The sequence below is a fragment of the Hirundo rustica genome, chromosome 1 (assembly GCF_015227805.2).
Source record: "Hirundo rustica isolate bHirRus1 chromosome 1, bHirRus1.pri.v3, whole genome shotgun sequence".
Taxonomy (NCBI): Eukaryota; Metazoa; Chordata; class Aves; order Passeriformes; family Hirundinidae; genus Hirundo; species Hirundo rustica.
In genome coordinates, this window is record NC_053450.1 from 47,288,293 (window position 1) to 47,305,303 (window position 17,011).

Genomic DNA, 17,011 nt, shown 5'->3' on the forward strand with positions numbered 1-17,011 from the left:
TGCCACACTGTGGTGGATCCCATTTTGCTGCCTCAGAAACATTCCCCTCCATTTGAATTCTGTCTTGCTTTAGAAGTCTTTCACAGGGGAAAATAACTGTGCCCTGTAGCACTCTACTTCCTCTGCTTTCACTTCCTCGGAGAATCAGAACTGACACACGGAAAGAAACTACTAAAAAAAAGTAAAACTTTTAAACTTGTTTACACGTTTAAAGTGTTCTCTCTTGAGCTAGAGGACCTTCACAGGTCACCTCCAACCAAAATTATTCTGCAGTTATATGAAGTGGTGCTACAGGCCTTGTCACAGCCTCTTTTCCCAGCTGACCCTTGTCATGGAAGCTGGAAACAGTTCAGAGCAGAAAGGCTCCATTCAATGCCAGGGACAGTCTACCTACAAGGATGTCACTGCAAGACCAAGCCATAAGAAAACAGCTCACAGCATCCCCAAATTCATTAATATTTGAAGGGGAAAAAAATTAAACCTTGCATAACAGTAATTTCAGCGGTGTTGAGCACTTTGAGAGGGGCATAATGCATAACCAAGTCAGCTTTGAAACCTGCTGGATCTGACACAAACTCTGCTGCATGAGGAAGGCTTAATTTTTTTTTTTTTAATGTCTGAGGGATGGCCTGCAAATCTGCAGCTAAGCTACGTTAAAGGTTTAAAGACCATTTATTATTTTCTCCTATTCTAAAATCCTTAAATCACCTTAAACTCTTAGCTCACCTAAGATCTTAAAATAGAAGAACTTAAGCTCCCTGTGTCACTGTATCAAGCATTAATCTGATCAATATTTACTAAACTTATGCAGATAAAAGTCTAGGCTTTATATTATTAAAAAGTTGTGAGGTTTTAGAACTGTCATGACTAAATGTGGCTCTCAGCCAACTTTGCAAAGGCAGTCTGCATTCATGTGAATGTTCACACTTCAGAGACAGTTTATTCTCTGTATTGCAGACATCCCTTCAATTTGGGGACCCTTCTTTATCATTTATGAGGTAGGAGGCCATTTTAATAAAGGATAATCAAATTATATCATACCAGTTTTTTCTGTATGACTAAAGAATGCATCCCACAATATTTGAAGTCTGTATGGAAAACTGTGCTTCACCATTTTGTTGTCATTCAGTGGGATTTTCTGATCTTAGAGGATCATTAAGGTTGGAACAGACCTTCAAGATCATTAAGTCCAACCTTTGACCAAAAACTATCGTGCATACTAAAGCACACCACTAAGTGCCACATCTGCCCTTTTTTTCCTAATATGCAGCCTGAACCTCGCCTGGTGCAAATTGAGGACATTTCTCCTCATTTTATCATTCATTGCCTGGAAGAAGGGGCCAACACCCACACTGCCACTGTCTCCTTTCACGTAGTTGTAAGAACAATAAGGTCTCCCCTCAGCCTCCTTTTCTCTCCCCTCATTCCAGGGAAACTTAACTTTCCCGACTCAGTGCTAAGTAGTCCTTCACTTCCTTCTATCACATCTTTTGTTGTAAATAAAGGGTAGTTTTGCTTTTTCTTTCTGTCCCCCTGATGAAACCACACAGATGGAAAGATAACTGCTGTCCCCAGAACTGAGGACACACCCAGAGCAAAGATGAGAGTAATAAAAAAAAGAAAGAAAAGAGGCTTTAAAGGACTTGCAGCTCATGTTACTGGAGCCATGAACATTACAGTGGAGAGGGAATTAATGTCTCAGCAGAGAAAATGGGCTGCAGCACCTTCATATACCCCAAAACTGTAGGGGTGATGGACGAAGAACCTAGCCAAAGTGTGTGCTCAGACAAAAATCTTCCATGCTGGCCCACATCTCTGCTTCACCCTTCCAGCAAACACCTCAACCACATTCACCCTTGATCAGTAAATAAACAATTTATCATCTGGAAACCTCCTGTGAATAGATCCATAGCCTTATTTGAGGTATTAAAGAGGAGCAAATACTTTTTGGCTATAAATTGGAGCAGGAATTAAGCAAAAGTTTTCAGGTGGGTTGGTTTTTTGTTTGTTTGTTTGGGCTTCTTTGTTGTTGTTGTTGGTGGTTTTTTGTTGTTTTGTTTTGTTTGGTTGGTTTGGTTTGGTTTGGTTTCGGGTTTTTTTGTTTGGTTGGTTTTTTGGGGGGGTGGGTGTTTTGGTGGTTTTTTGTGTGTTTTGTTTTTTGGTTTGGGGTTTTTTTTGGTTTTGTTTTTGTTTGTTTTGTTTTGTTTTTCCCAAAGCCTGATGTTTAGAGAGAGGAAAAAAAAAACAATCAGAAGACATTTCCCAGCTTGGAACACGCAAGCCCGAGGAAGATCATAAGTTAGATAAACCTGCCCTTGATGTTTGTCATTAAATGCAAAGATAATTTAGGATTGGAGACCCTGCAGGCTGGGCCATCTAGGTGCCTGTGCTCAGGGCACCCAGCTGTGGAAGGGTGCTTCCTTTGGTTCTCTGTTGCCCACCTCACACCTCTGCCCTCCTCCCTCTGGGGCAGGGCACAGCTTTCAAATTCACCTCACAGCTGTGGAGCTGTGGGGCTGTGGAGCCTTTTGCCTCTTAGAAAAGCCAAACTGGAGGCCAAGTGCCCTGAGTGTCAGCAGAGCAGAGCTGATAGCAAGAGCCACCAGGCAGTCACTTCGCTTTGCAGGCTGCTGCCCCACCTCAGGCTCAGCCGGAAGCCCTTCAGGTGCCACAGAGGCAGCTTCCCTTTCAATTAATAAATCTGAACTGGGAAGAGCCATGGAGAGGCAGGAATTATGCAGGGCAGTAAAAGGGGACGAGGCAAAGGCTAATGGCCTGAAGCAAGAAAGAAAGACGATCCAAGATGAAACAATCTTAACGACAAGGTCTGCCAGGAAGCACTCACAAGAACTTTTAGAATGGGTATTTTTGCTTTGGGAGGATCAGGGGAAGGAAGGAGAGGCTGCAAAGGTTTTAAGTCCAAGAAATAAACAAACACACTCTCGGAATACTAATCACTACAGAGAGACTTCCAGTCACTCCACTGTGAGTGAGGCAGTACCCTCTCCTCCACCTGGCCAGAAGTCTGTAACATTATCAGAAGCGCAAAAATTCAGTTTACAGATTTCCCTCTCTGCAAAGCTAGCATGTAAAAAAAAAAAAAAAAAGAAAAAGCCCATTTTTAAAATGGGCAATCTAGTAAACTACACCCATGTCACTAGTGTGATATATGTCCTAAAGTTAATTCATGTTAAAAGATATAAGATGTAATTCACCCCCTGTAAATATAAGTTTTACTTCTAATCAGATATACTACGGATTAACTGAGATGAAAGCTGCATGGAGAGAGGTACAAGGAATTTCTTCTGCCAGAGATTACACAGAAGGGACACGAGAAACTATGCTAAGAATTACACGAAAAGGGACACCAGGATACCTCTGCCAGGAATCGTTAAAAGGAGAAGAAAGACAATGGAAAAGGGAAATGGAGAACCAAATGATTACATCAGATGGATATCTCATCCGTCTCCTCCCGACATTAACATCTCTACACAGCACCTGGACACAACAATAAAAGACATCGTCTTCCCGGGCGAATCCATTCAAAACACCAGAACCCGAACATGGATATCTAATGAGGCTGCCTCGGAAGAAGGAACCTCGGAGTCCCGATTTTCTCTCAGCGATCCAGTGTATAAAAAGAGACAGCTCCAAACCAGAAATGTGAACTTGGGGGGTGACATACTGACTGAGTGTGTTACCGCGTTCACCCAGCGCCGATCCCGGGCTCGACGCTGTCCTTTTAATTGTGGCTTTCAGAGACTGTTATTTTGTCACTCAATAAAATTCTAAAATTTTGATTTATAGAATTTGGTCTATCGTATTAATTACACTAGCATCCTTTTCTAAAGGAACTAGTAAATTTGGAGGGGGAAAGAAAAAAGAAAGACTTTAAACACTCAGAGCTTTTCCAGCCCAGAACTGGATATAGCATAGCACTGAACTGCGCCTGTCCCTCTGCTGGTTCCCTTTGTCATGAAAAATACATCCAAAGAGATCTGCTACATCTCTCTGCGGTAATTGATTCACTCAGATCCTTTCTAACATCTAAGAAACTGTGTGAGATGAGGCACTCAAATATGGCTCAAGGTCTTTACCAAAACCAGAGGTGCATTTTGTCTGTTTGCTGTAGGCAACTACTCCTCCTCACATCCCCCATTTGGTTCATATTTTCCGCCTGTGCAGATATGCCATGTTGCCAAGGAACAACAAATCTCTGACTTCACAAGAAATAACTTGCACAAGGGCCAGGGTCCAAGCTATGGACATGAGAAGAATCTTGGAAAGATATGAAATTGCCACTTTGCTTCAGTTTTGGCTTAAGCTCTTCTTCCTTCAATCTCTTATATGCCCAGATTCAAATAGCAAGGAAGACATAAATCTGAATGCTAGATGGGAAAAGTATAAAAAAGTATAATACTGCCATTCCTTATCAAGAAAACAAACTTACAAGCATTTACATACCAGTTCTTAAAGCTCTCTAGTTCCAGTACCTCCAGCATGGTAAAGAGGAGGGATACCACACCAGGTGCGAGGCTGTAAGAGGAGGTGAGTCAGAGGCCAGAGCAATTTGCTCTCATTATACCTGATGTATAATAATGAAAAAAATATATTGTCATAATAAATAGCGTGAACAACCCAGCAACAGAAAGCAGAAAGAAACAGTGTGTCAGTGTAATACCACAAAAGTCAGGTGGTAAGTTAACCTGAGATGGCATTAGTAGAACAAGCTGAAAACTGACTTATCTGTATACACCTGATATTATTACAGAAATAGAGTACAAATAATATAACCCCTTAAAATTCAGAGGTTATACCCATTGACTTCTTTGGCTTTATTCCAGAAACCAATTTGGCTCATGTCCTGTAAAGAACGTGCATTTGCACTGACATTCTGTCTTTGTATATACTTGAGGATTGACTCGACTTGCAGCCATTTGTCAAAAGCTGCAGAATCGGCTGAATGTAAATGTCCCAGCAGGGAACTCCACGAATTTTAACAGTTACAAACAGTTTCCTATGTACAAACGGTTCAAGACATAGTTCAAGTTGCTCAGACCTTTAGATTGCCAGGGAAAACATTAGAACAAAGGTCTGTTTTACAGGGGAAGTTATCCATCCTCAAAAACTCTGCTCAGCTCATCCCCTTGAAGTTGTCCACTGTACAGATCAGGCAAAAGCCTACTCCATTCTTGCTTGGCACAACTTGGCTGTCTTGGCAAATCCCCAATGACTTTAGCAGAGCTAAAGCTCTGATCCGTAGGAAATTACTGAGAAATATAATCAAGTACTCATATCCAGAGCTGCAGCTTCATTAGTATTTGAAGATAACCCAAAAATAAACTGCTGACAAAGGACAGCAAGAAGGGTACAAGAGATGGATTTCTTTAGCAGCAGCCCACAAGTAGAATAGCTTAAATAGCTTAATGAGAAAAAAAACCCTCCTGTGTCAGAAGAGAGGGGACATTTTTTCTGACAAGCCAATTCTGAGGACCTGCTCTCAGCTCGCTGTGACTCTCTCTCCTTTTCCATGGGTGACATAAGACCCTGCTTTAAATTCTGAGCACAGGATTATTTCTATGCAGAGCAACTTTAGAAAGAAGTTCTGTACTGACTTATGATTATCTGTGTGACTAAAGTCTTCCTTTCTTTGCCAAGGTAATAAGCCATTCCCCTAATCTTTTCTGCAGCAGAGTAAATATTAGATGTAATACAGCAGATCTGGTGGCAGTTTTAGCAGAAATGTGCTGGTGTCATATCATGTAAGATTGCACACATAAATGGCACCTTTCGAAAAACCCACGGATTTGCAAGGTGTAAAAATACCGTGTAGCACCAGTGACATCTGCAGGAAGATGCAGGTTGGAACAGCGACAGGAAAAAAATGCCAAAATGAGGCTTCTGTGAGAAGCTATCGTAAGGAAAGCCAGCGGATGTAGCCACCATGCCTGCCTTCCAGGCATATTCAAACCTACCCGGGCATATTTAAGATAAAAATTTTGGGCAGAGTTGTTTAGTAAGCTGAGACAGTAAATGTACAAGTATACGCAGAAGTGAAGATCAGAACACTGTGCCATCATTTAAAGGCAAGAGAGTTTGATGCAGCTTGAAGCATAGTAGCCAGATCCTGAAAGAAAGAGCTAGAGGGGGAAAGTCTTGAGAGGACAATACCTAGTGATTACTAGTGACGTACAAAAGAGTCTGCTTTTTGCACTTCCCCATTTTCACAGTAAAAAATTGAATTTCACCTTCACCTTCTGTCATTACATGATGCTGTTCCTGTTTCACCACACAAAAATCCAACCACTCCACTTTATGCCAGTTTACCCTATTTGCACAAGAGGAGTTGTTTCTAATGCACTTCATTAACATTGCTGCTAAAACATTTTGTTTAAAATAAATGCATGCAAGTTGAAAATAAGACAAAAGAAACAAATGGTATTTTCTGCTCTAGATTCATTTTATGTGTTTCTTGGCTTAAAATGTCTTTTATCATTTTTGTAAGAAAGCTGTACCAATATGAATGGGGAACTGTTGAGCAAGGCACAGAGAAATTATGTGCCACAGCACATCTATAGACACTACAACAGTGTGCAGGAACATGAGATACCTGTTGCAAAATGGGAAACCTGGTAATACAGCAATACAAAATACAAGAAATGTGGTGAGTCTGCAAGGAAAAAGAATGCAGCACTGAAGGACACAAATCAAGGGAAGATTGATATAATGATAAACTATTAGGGTAGAACTCGTAAAAAAAAAAAAAAAAAAAAAAAAAACAAGAAAGAAAAATTGAAGATTGGGATCTGGAATTTTTTGTTGGGGAAGAAGGCAGAGATCCTTTACAGGCAGAACTGAGAACCTCCTGAAGAGTCCTTGATCAGATTGGATTTGACCCCCCTGGTGTGATTTCTTTCTGAGAGATGAGTGATATCACAGACTATGATGCTGTGGATGACTTCAGCTCCCCAGGTGTGACTGTGGCAGAACCTGACAAAACACAAGGTGACAAGCTGGGTCCAAGGCCAATCTCAGAAGCTCAATTAAAGCCACAAAAAATGTAGAAGGCAGTGCTCAGAACAACCTACGAGCACTCACGTATTTCAGGAGAGGACCACCCTGGTTTAATTATGGTCTTAGGCCCAAGGCTGATGTAAGGAGTGGAGGTCCAGGGGAGGTCAAGTCATGACAATTAAGTCCTGTTGGGTACCCACAAGGCCCTCACACAAATAGAATAAGATTTAATTGTTCTTGACTAAGCTTTCTCAGCAACAGGTCCTGCATGAGTTCTTTTTGTTAGAGCCCGAAGTTTTTTTCGTGAAGGACTAAGGTGTTGTTCACTAATGAAACTAAAAAGCCACCTCTCCAAAGGCCAGACAAACTCCTCCTAAAAAGCACGGCACTGTCTTTTATCCAACTTTAGATTTTGGTCTTATGTGCACATCAGAATTTTGGGTTGTTTTATGGTCCTATCAATCCAAGGGAGAAGTGAAATCTGCGTCTGACAGCAGTACCAGATTTTCCCTCTAACAATCAGCCCTACTGGTGCCTTCCATCAGCATGGATCCCAAGCCATGGCTCGCAGGGCCTGCACTGACCATGGGTTGAGAGCAGGCATAGGAAGAACTTGAATTTCGTGCCATCAGCACGAAAACATCTCTTAGGTCAGTAATGCAGCTTACCTGTGTAGCTTCCAAAAGGACTCGCTGTCCACAAGAGTCCTCTTGGTCTAAACCCTTCCCCTGAAAATTCCAAGTGTTTCCACAGCCTGGATGAAAGGTAAGGGTACAATGTACCAAGATCTTGTGAGACCCCACCTGGAGTTCAGCATCCAGCTCTGGGGTCCCCAGCATGAGAAGAATATTGACTTTTTGAAGCAGGTCCAAAGGAGGGGTACGAAGATGATCAGAGGACTGAAACACCTTTCCTATGAAGACAGGCTGAGTGAGTTGGGGTTGTTCAGTCTGGAGAAGGTTGTTCAGCTCCAGGGAAACCTTGAAACAGCCTTCCAATACCTAAAGGCAGCTACAAGAGAGCTGGAGAGGGACTTTTTATAAGGGCATGTGGTGATTGGACAAGAGGCAATGGCTTTAAACTGAAAGAGGGCAGGTTTAGATTAGATATTAGGAAGAAATTCAAGGGTGGTGAGGCACAACTCACACGGGTTGTCCGGAGAAGCTGTGGGTGCACCATCCTTGGAGGTGTTCAAGGCCAGGTTGGATGGGGCTTTGAGCACCCTGGTCTAGTAGAAGGTGTCCCTGCCCAGGTACAGATGATTTAAAGGACCTTTCCAATCCAAACCATAGCATCAATGCTTTGATTCTGTGCCTTTCTCTGCTGGAAATAATATCTACATCAGAAGAATAAAGAGACCAATCTAACCCCTCACCTAAAAAAAGTCCATTTTGTTTTCACACAAGCTTCTTTCTGACTATCCTACTAACAGTAGCTCAGGAAAAGTGAGGTAGATAAGACCAACTAGATTCACAACTTATTTCCCAGTACAGTCACAAAGGCTGACAAAAATAAACCAGTGGTACTACTGAAATGTCTGCCCATGCCTCTAAAACCAAGCTTGCACCAAGAAGCACAGTCCCATTAGAGTGTTTATTCTGATGACTTCTATCATGCTAAATGGAGGTAGCATCAGATGTTTCACTGCCCCTCAGAGCACCTAAGCTTGTCCTCCATATCTTGTATCAACTAACCTCAACTTGCTTCTCCTTGGCTTTGCAAGGGGCACTGCTGCAGAATTCATAAGGTCTCAGTCAGCTTATAAATAAACCTCTCTTGAAGCCAGCACTCAGCTCTTCTGGCCTGTACCAAAGAGTTGAGGCAGAGACCACGCTGGTAGGAGAAAAAAACAATAGATGTGAGCAAGGAAGATGAAGAACAGAAAAAAATATAACATGTCATCGATATAAGATTAGGTGTCCTTATTTACACATGGTAATGGTTAAATTTCAAAAATACCTTTTTGATAAGCTAACCAGAATGAAATCTTTAACTCTGTATTGCTGACACGGCCAAAAAGCATGTCTTATAAACTTTAAGGCGGGTATGCTCTAAAAGCTGACACACAAGGATCAGTTTGCACGTGTTCAACACCACTGACTTTACACGTTGCATTTTAAAAGAATGACAAAAACTTTGCAGGCGAAAGACTGGTACATGCTGTGCTTAGAGAGAACAGGTGAGTGTAGTGGCTATGGTGTTTTGCATTCTGACAGCTTTGGAGATATGCTGACTTTTAGCAGTAATTACAAGCCATACTCACTGGCCAAAATCTTATAGCAAATGCAAAAAAAGCATGTCTTCAAAGTAGTTTATATTGAATATTAGAGTTCTCATCTCATATTTGAGAGACAATACTTCTTACATTGCTGAATATATGTGTAATTTGTTTAAGTAAAAGGGTACAAATTATCATATAGCAAAATATGTAACTGTGATTAAATGGTTGTTCAGCATAGAATACTCAGAAGACTGTTAAGTAAAATATACTGATATACTATATGAATATACACCAAATAAAACCAGAAGATAAAATGGATGCCAGATGCCTCTCACATTTCTTTAGCTTTCATTCTTCCATTTATTTCCCAGCCTTATACTTACTGACCATGTGATGAAAAGAAATTATTTACATTTTAAAGTTACACCTGTTTATTTAGTAAGAAAGTTAGTACCTGGTAATTCCAGAACCATGCAAGTAAATTGTCCTTAACAATATGGAAAGTGTGTACGGACAGATCTCCTCCAAGCCGTCTCAGCTCTCACCAGACATACTACAGGCAGCCATCAAGGCCAGCCGTTTTCCTGGGTCATGCAGAAAAACAAACACAGGCTTACGCAGTGTGTAAGAAATATACCCATTTATCACAACCTCCAGCTGAGGGCTTGTAACAGAAACAGAATTGGATTTTCCCCCCAAGGAGTAAGAAAAAATACTTCTCTTTCTGTGACCTCTCAAAACTATATCTGAAGAAGGCTGGTCTCTTGCAGAATAGTTGGTCGTCCACATAAATGCTTTACACGCATTCTCTCCTGCTGCATCTGAGCAAAGATAGAGAGCAACGCCCTTCTGTAGAGAACACATACATCCAAGTTTTTGAAAGTAGTTCCTATTTCTTTCTGATGGCCAAAAACCTTTAGTGAAAGGAAGTAATCCTTCTATGTGCCTGACAACAAAAATCATAATCTCATCGGAAGTTTCATGTAGGCAAAAATCAGGTTCTGAATGCAAATTGTTCAAAAGAAATAGAACAGACAAGATAGCACTTTTAGAATACTATTGACCCTATGGGTAATACACAACTTTATTGTATTTTTAACTAATATCACGTATGAACATAAATATAAGCAGTACTTCAATTGAAGACATTTTCAGCAATCAGAGTTAAGATAATGTGGATGGACTACTGGGCAAAGTCAGACAGAGGCAATAGTCTTTAACTGGCCAATTAAAATAGCTGGGTAAAGTACACAAACCTTGGTTATGCACGTTTGTCTGCAGGGGAACATTTCACAGAAGGCTTATTTAGATTTTCCAACTAGTTTAGTCTCCTGGAAAAGACTAAATCTAATCTTGAACAGTGGCTACTTTCATCCCTCATCCAGGTCCTCTTGGACCTTGTTTTTCTTTTTCCTTCTAGAAAGAACCTGATCTCAATGTTGCAAACTTTTTGTGACATAGTATTTTCAGAAAAGCCATTCGAAATTTAACGTGACAGAGAGAGTAAAGAAATGGGTTCAAAGAGGAATTGATCCACAAAAGCCAAAAGGCTGCTTCATACAGGAAGCTATGGACACAGGTTCCCTGGCAAGCCCCACGAATAATCATTAATAAAGAGTATGGGGCCCAACAAATGGCAAACACACAGACAATTATGGCAAGAGACTTCGCTATTTTCTTGTCCTGTTGGAGTTTTGATCTGGTCTTTGCACAGAAGGAAACAGAATAGTCATTTTCTGGGGTTACAGAGTTGTCTCTGGATGGAGATGAGCACTCAGCTCCCAAAGACCCTTTCTTTGGTTTCATGGAATAAGGAACATTGTCCTCTGCTTCTGAGGAAGGAGATGATGCCCCTGGCCCCGGCAAGCCACAAAATCTCCAGGACAGGCTGCTGCTCCTTGGAGGCTCACAGTCCTGCACGCTGCCACGCCGCTGGCGCCTCTGGATGTCGTGGAAGATGTGCACGTTGAAGTAGGTCACCAAGAGCAGCGGCACAAAGAACTCCAGGGTGGATGCGCACAGGAGGAAGTACCAGTTGTTGAAGAACTCCGCGTAGCACTGATCCGCCGCTACCACACTGTGTCCGGCCACGAGCTCCCAAAACAGGATGGCTGGGCAGTACAGGAGAAATGCTAAGACCCAGATGGCCACCATCTTTATGGCAGGGTTGGATGTTATTCCCTGCTGGGCTCTGTAAGATACCTGTGAGGGAAAAAAAATCATAAGAAGTTCAGACTTGTAGAGACACATTTTGGAACTAAGAGAAGTAACAGGAGATGAACTCAAGAGATGCTTGATAATACAGAGGTGTGGCTGTGTTGATCAGCTGAAGCTCACCCAACAGAACATAGGGCTGTCTCTCTACAAGTTAATGTCGCCGTACCAGGGTCCGGGTCCGGGTCTAAGTCCAGGGGATGAAACATGATCATCTGTCAGTACCTAGTAATTTGGTATGCCTTGTCTGAGACACCTAGGATCTGAAGTCCAGAGGAATTAGCACTTTATAGTTGTTTGGAACATGACTCCCACTCACTCGAAACTGTACTGCTTTTTACAGCATTTTACAAAAAAATAATGGCATGCATCTCTCAACAGAAAAGGTGGCACATAGATTTAACCTATAGGAAAATGACTTACTGGACAGTTCACGAGGATGAAGGAAGAGATACCTCACCTGCACTACAGTCCTTAGCTGATAAAACTAAAAAATTGCCTGTTTTCTTCCTTCTCCATCCACTCCAGGGCCAGTACATATTTTCCACTATACATTGTAGAACAGATAGATATAATGTGACTCACATTCTGCTTCATTCCTTTCACAGGACAAATGTGTAATTCTGCAAGCTTAGACATCCAATTGGTAACAAAAGTTTGAGTTAATGTCACTAGTACTATCATACAAATGTCCACAGGTCTTAATTGCATTTGTATAGGAGCTCTGAATTTTGCACTTTGTAAATGCTGAGTCTTTGCTTCCCAGCATTAGGTTTCTTATACACCAAAAATTTTGGTGTTTGGTCTCCAAGACTTTTCATAAAATAAAGTAAAATAAAATAAAATAAAATAAAATAAAATAAAATAAAATAAAATAAAATAAAATAAAATAAAATAAAATAAAATAAAAAACATTCAATAAAAAGGCAGTTATAGGAAGTTAAATTAATTACTACAAATAAGACTGAAAATCTATTGCATGAAGTTATGTTGACAGTCTCATAAGGACAAAATAAGCTGGAATCTTTAGTTCTCTGTGACATTTCCTGCCACTTGAGCTAACAGTGTGGCTGGTGAGAAATGCTGGACTCCACCCCTAGCATGGCCCAAGATATAAAGCTCACACCAGGTGCGTAGGATCCTCTGCAGAAAGCAGAGACAGAATGTGTCTGTAGTTTGATGTTCTGCTTCAGACACAAAGAGGAGTTTATTGCTGCATATCTACAGGCAATGATTGCAGTCTGCCCTTTGTCCCACTTTCTGCCTGTTTACTCTTGCTCCCAGTCTTATCCAGAATCATTTTTGACCACATCTCTGGTCTAGACACCCTCACCAGTGTCCTTTGTTTCACTGCCCCAGCTCCACTGTCTTTTCCTTTCATGCCTGATTTTAGGTCCAAACCCAAATCCAGTTTACTCTGAATTTCCTCTTTCCCTGCTTGCTTTTTACCAGTCTGCTGCCTTACCCTTTTTACCCCCTAAACTGCTTTTCCTCAGGCAGTAACACAACAGCAGCTTGCAGCAGAAATTGTGAGAAAAGTCCTGGTTGACTGGCTCTGGGCTGAAGCTCAATGCTCAATGCTCAATGTAGAATATTCACCCCATCTGGCTGCAAAATATCTAATAATCGCCACATGCCAGTATATTTTTGAGGGGTATTATCTTCATTAAATTTGGGCTTATCAACACAGCAAAGATTGGTGAATATAACCATCCAAGGGAAAAGAATCAGAGAAGCTCTAAACAGGGTACTTACAGCTTTAGTAACAGACAGGAAACGGTCATAGCTGATAAGAACAATGTTAAATACTGAAGCTGTGCAGAGGAGATAGTCCATAACCAGCCAGAGCTTGCAGATGCCTCTTCCCAAGTGCCATTTCCCTGTCAGGCTGTAAGGGATGTAGAGGGGCATGCAGAACACACCTGTGGAAAGTGACCACAAAGACACGCTGTTCATAGGGATTGCAAACTCCTGGAAGCAGAGAGACACACTGTTTTGGTATTTGGGTAAAAAAATCAGCAAATCTATTAAGGTGAATATGTAATTTATATAAATAAATTCTTAAATTATCATGAAATCTGATGGTGACTTTCTATGTTTTAGATCTTTTCGTGATTTATGTCTGCTGATTGTTGAGAATAAGCTGAAAGCAATCCAGCAAAGAAGGATTTACTGAAGAAGAAAATCCAAGTCTAACCAACTGAAACTGTCTAAAGGTATAAAATCAGAGCTGCAGCACATATGCACAGTGGTTGCATTCGGATAGGTAAGATCATCATTGTATTTCCTCTATTCTTTCATTTGTATTAGGATTTTCCCTCAAACACATCTGCAGATGTTGCCAATGGCAGTTATTCCTGTAAGATTGGTTAGCATTTGTAAGCCGAAGACAATATATTGGGCAGTCTGGTGGCGTTCTACCAGAGACAGAGCGACACAACAGAAGTATGAAACTCTCAGCTTTAAGGAGTGTTTTAATTTCATGCTTCTTCTCTACCTGAGAATAACTCCAGAACTATTTTGTTTTGTTAAATTTGTGTTTTATCCAAAAGGCCTTCCACTAAAGTTCTTCATTTAAAAAGTCATACTTGTGTTCTGTTTTTAAGCCAGCAACTTTTTTGTTTTAACATTAACATTCTTTCAAAAGCGTGGTGCAATAGCTGATTCTACATTCCTGAAAATGCTGATCTACCAGAGACAAATAGAAAATTATATGCTGCTTCAAGATCCATTTTAAACTCTTCAGATTATTCCTTTCTTGACATGTCCATCAAGATCTTAGAAGTCACTAAACATATCCAGGGTGATGTGGTCCACTGACAATAAAACTCTGGGCAATGAGATGACAGACTATTATCAACAGGGAAATGTTCACAGCACTTTCAATATTGATGGCTTATTTTAACATATACCTTAAATACAAGCAACATCACTTTGGTACTACACACTCATTTTTCATGGTTGCTGATAGCAGCTACTGTTCTCATGAACTTCAATGGGACCAATATTTGTCACCATGTCAAAAAGTAATGACTGCTTTTAGCTATACATATAACTATAGAGGCAAACCCCAGGTTATAAGCACTGATATTTGCAGCTATTCTTACTTTTACTAATTAGTGGTTGCAAAAGACATGAGTCACATCCCTGGAAAGATTCTAGACTTTTAATAAATTAAAACAAAACAACTCCACAGCAAGTTCAGAAAATAAAGTATTTCCTGACCAATATCAGAGGAAAAAAATCTTAGATTTACAGTATATATAGGCCAATATAATACTGATGGCAATCATTTCCTCTTGGCTGATTTAAGAATGCATGAGGCACCAGTCACAAAGAACAGATGCAGAAGGTAGATATCTAATTCTCTTAACTAAACTATGAGACATGAGGAGAAACAGACTTTTGCAGAAGACCTGAGCAAGGAAATAGCAGCTCCAGCAAATTGCCTGCCTTAGCAGGAAAGCAAAGGCTTCATCATATTCATTGTTTGGTTTCTGCCCCATGGGTCAAGCCCCAGAGTAAGGCAACATATGTTATAAATGGCATAAAAGAAGGAAAATCTTACAGGCTAAACTAATACACCTCACTAGCAGCGCTGACAAAGGAACAGCATTGGGGGGGCAGTATTGTCAGAAGTGCAGCAGGTCTGTGACCACGATTTCCTGTCTCACAGTACAGTGAATACTGGTCTCTGTGACCATCCTGAAGAGAAAGCTGTTGTGTGCAGAGGTACCTCCTCTCCAGCCTTAAGTCAAGACATTTGCTGGCACATCTGCCACAGGATTATGGTTTTGTCAGGCTTCCTCTGCTGCTTGTGCGGTTTCCCTGGCTTCAGCCCTGGAGGAGAGCTGCAAAAGGCGTTCACTCCACCACCACCTCACTGGCATCACCAGCCAGGACAGATCCATGGCAGCTCCAGCAACAAACTCTCCTGGAGTTCTGCAGTGATGTTATGGGAAGAGGAATATATATATAAGGAATATAGATCAGACATGCCAGCAGGGCATTACTGGTATCAAACAACCCATCGGATCGATAGCCTATGTTAAGCTGGAGCCTAAAACATTCTGGTGATAAAGTGTCTTGCTGTAGCGTAAAACATTTGTAAACCATTATTACTATGTAGAGAAGTAATTGATTTACCTGGATGTATCACACATAACTGTCAAATATAGGGATGTTCTGAAGTGTGTGACAAACACTCTTACATGAGAGACAAGGGTAAATCATAAACTGTATCAAACAACCTCTTCAAAAAGTATTCACATATAATAGTCACTCCTTTTTCTTTAAGCAGCATTGAAAATATTTATATGAAGAAAGATGCATTTCTCTTTATAACATATTTTGAGACGCACTGAGCTATTGAAACACCTCATGCAACTTCCACCATTCCCTATCCTTCCCTCAGACACAGCTGGGAAACAGTTCTCTCAGAAGAAAACACACAGAAAATGAACACCAGGGCTTCTCCCAGGAGTCCTACAACACAACTAGCACATGGCTCCACAGCTGACAGGGACTTACCCACTGCAAAGTCAGAAACAGCAAGATTCAGAAAGAAATAGTTGCTCCGATGCCTGAGGTTTCTGTCCATCACAAAAGCAAGGATCACCAGGCTGTTTCCAAGGATGGTCACCAGACACAGCAGCACCATGAGGAAAGCCAGCAGCACCAACACACCCAGTGAGAGCTCGGAGCTCGGCGGCTGGGTGGGCCAAGTCTCGTTACACGTCGCAGCCGCGTGCGGAGTTTCGGCAGTGCTGTTGTGCATGGTATCCAGGTCAGGTCAGTCTGGGAAGGAAGTTGTATCTGGCAACGTTATCCAAAAGGTTGAGATAAGTCTATTAACAGGCTGGGCCAAATACTGAAACATTAAAAAAAACAAAAAAGATTCACAATATCAAAAAATGGAGCACGAGACTTCAAGACCTGGACTCTCTGACATTTCTTGATCTGAATGTACCTGCTGGCCTTAGAAAAGACATCTCATAAGCAGTGCCTTTCCTGGATACGTATCCTTATCTACTAATCTCAAAAAATCTTGTCTGTAGATAACTCTTTTTATAGTCAAGCGGTTTCATATTAGCAAAGGGTAAGTAGTTTTACACATCAAATTGTGCTGAAGCGAAAATTGTATCTCATTTTCACCTCCACAGTGGTGAACAGGATTAAAATTATTACAATTCTATTTCCCTTACAGTAAAATGTAGACACTTTTGCACTTGCTGCTATACCACTTTTTTAATTTTACAGTAAATAACAGAGAGATATTTCTTAGTGTTGCTGATTACAGAACATTTGTAATACAGTTAAATGCAGCAGAAGCATCACCAATACCTCTTCAGCTCACCCTAACCAGAGGCTCTGAGCAGCACAAACCAAATACTTGGATTTGGAAGTCTTTATAGTGTGGCCAATCTAATCCTGCACCTCCCAAGTAATCCTAGATAAGCTTTTACTCCATTAAGTAGCAAGCCAAGGTGTGAGATAGCCCTTTCTCATCCCAACTCCATTTATCTTGGTAGGAGTGCACAGAATTTGGTAGGCTGTGGCTGA

General features: G+C 41.0%; 1 protein-coding gene across 1 annotated transcript; it reads right to left on the reverse strand.

The window, feature by feature from the left end:
- Nucleotides 1-10,635: 10,635 nt before the first annotated feature.
- Nucleotides 10,636-16,258, reverse strand: LOC120756295 (histamine H3 receptor-like). The gene is made up of 3 exons (XM_040072415.2): nucleotides 15,980-16,258; nucleotides 13,205-13,371; nucleotides 10,636-11,437 (listed from the first exon to the last, which is right to left on the reverse strand). The coding sequence occupies exons 1-3, from the start codon at nucleotides 16,224-16,226 to the stop codon at nucleotides 10,652-10,654; spliced, it is 1,200 nt and encodes a 399-aa protein (XP_039928349.1). The 5' UTR covers nucleotides 16,227-16,258; the 3' UTR covers nucleotides 10,636-10,651.
- Nucleotides 16,259-17,011: the final 753 nt, after the last annotated feature.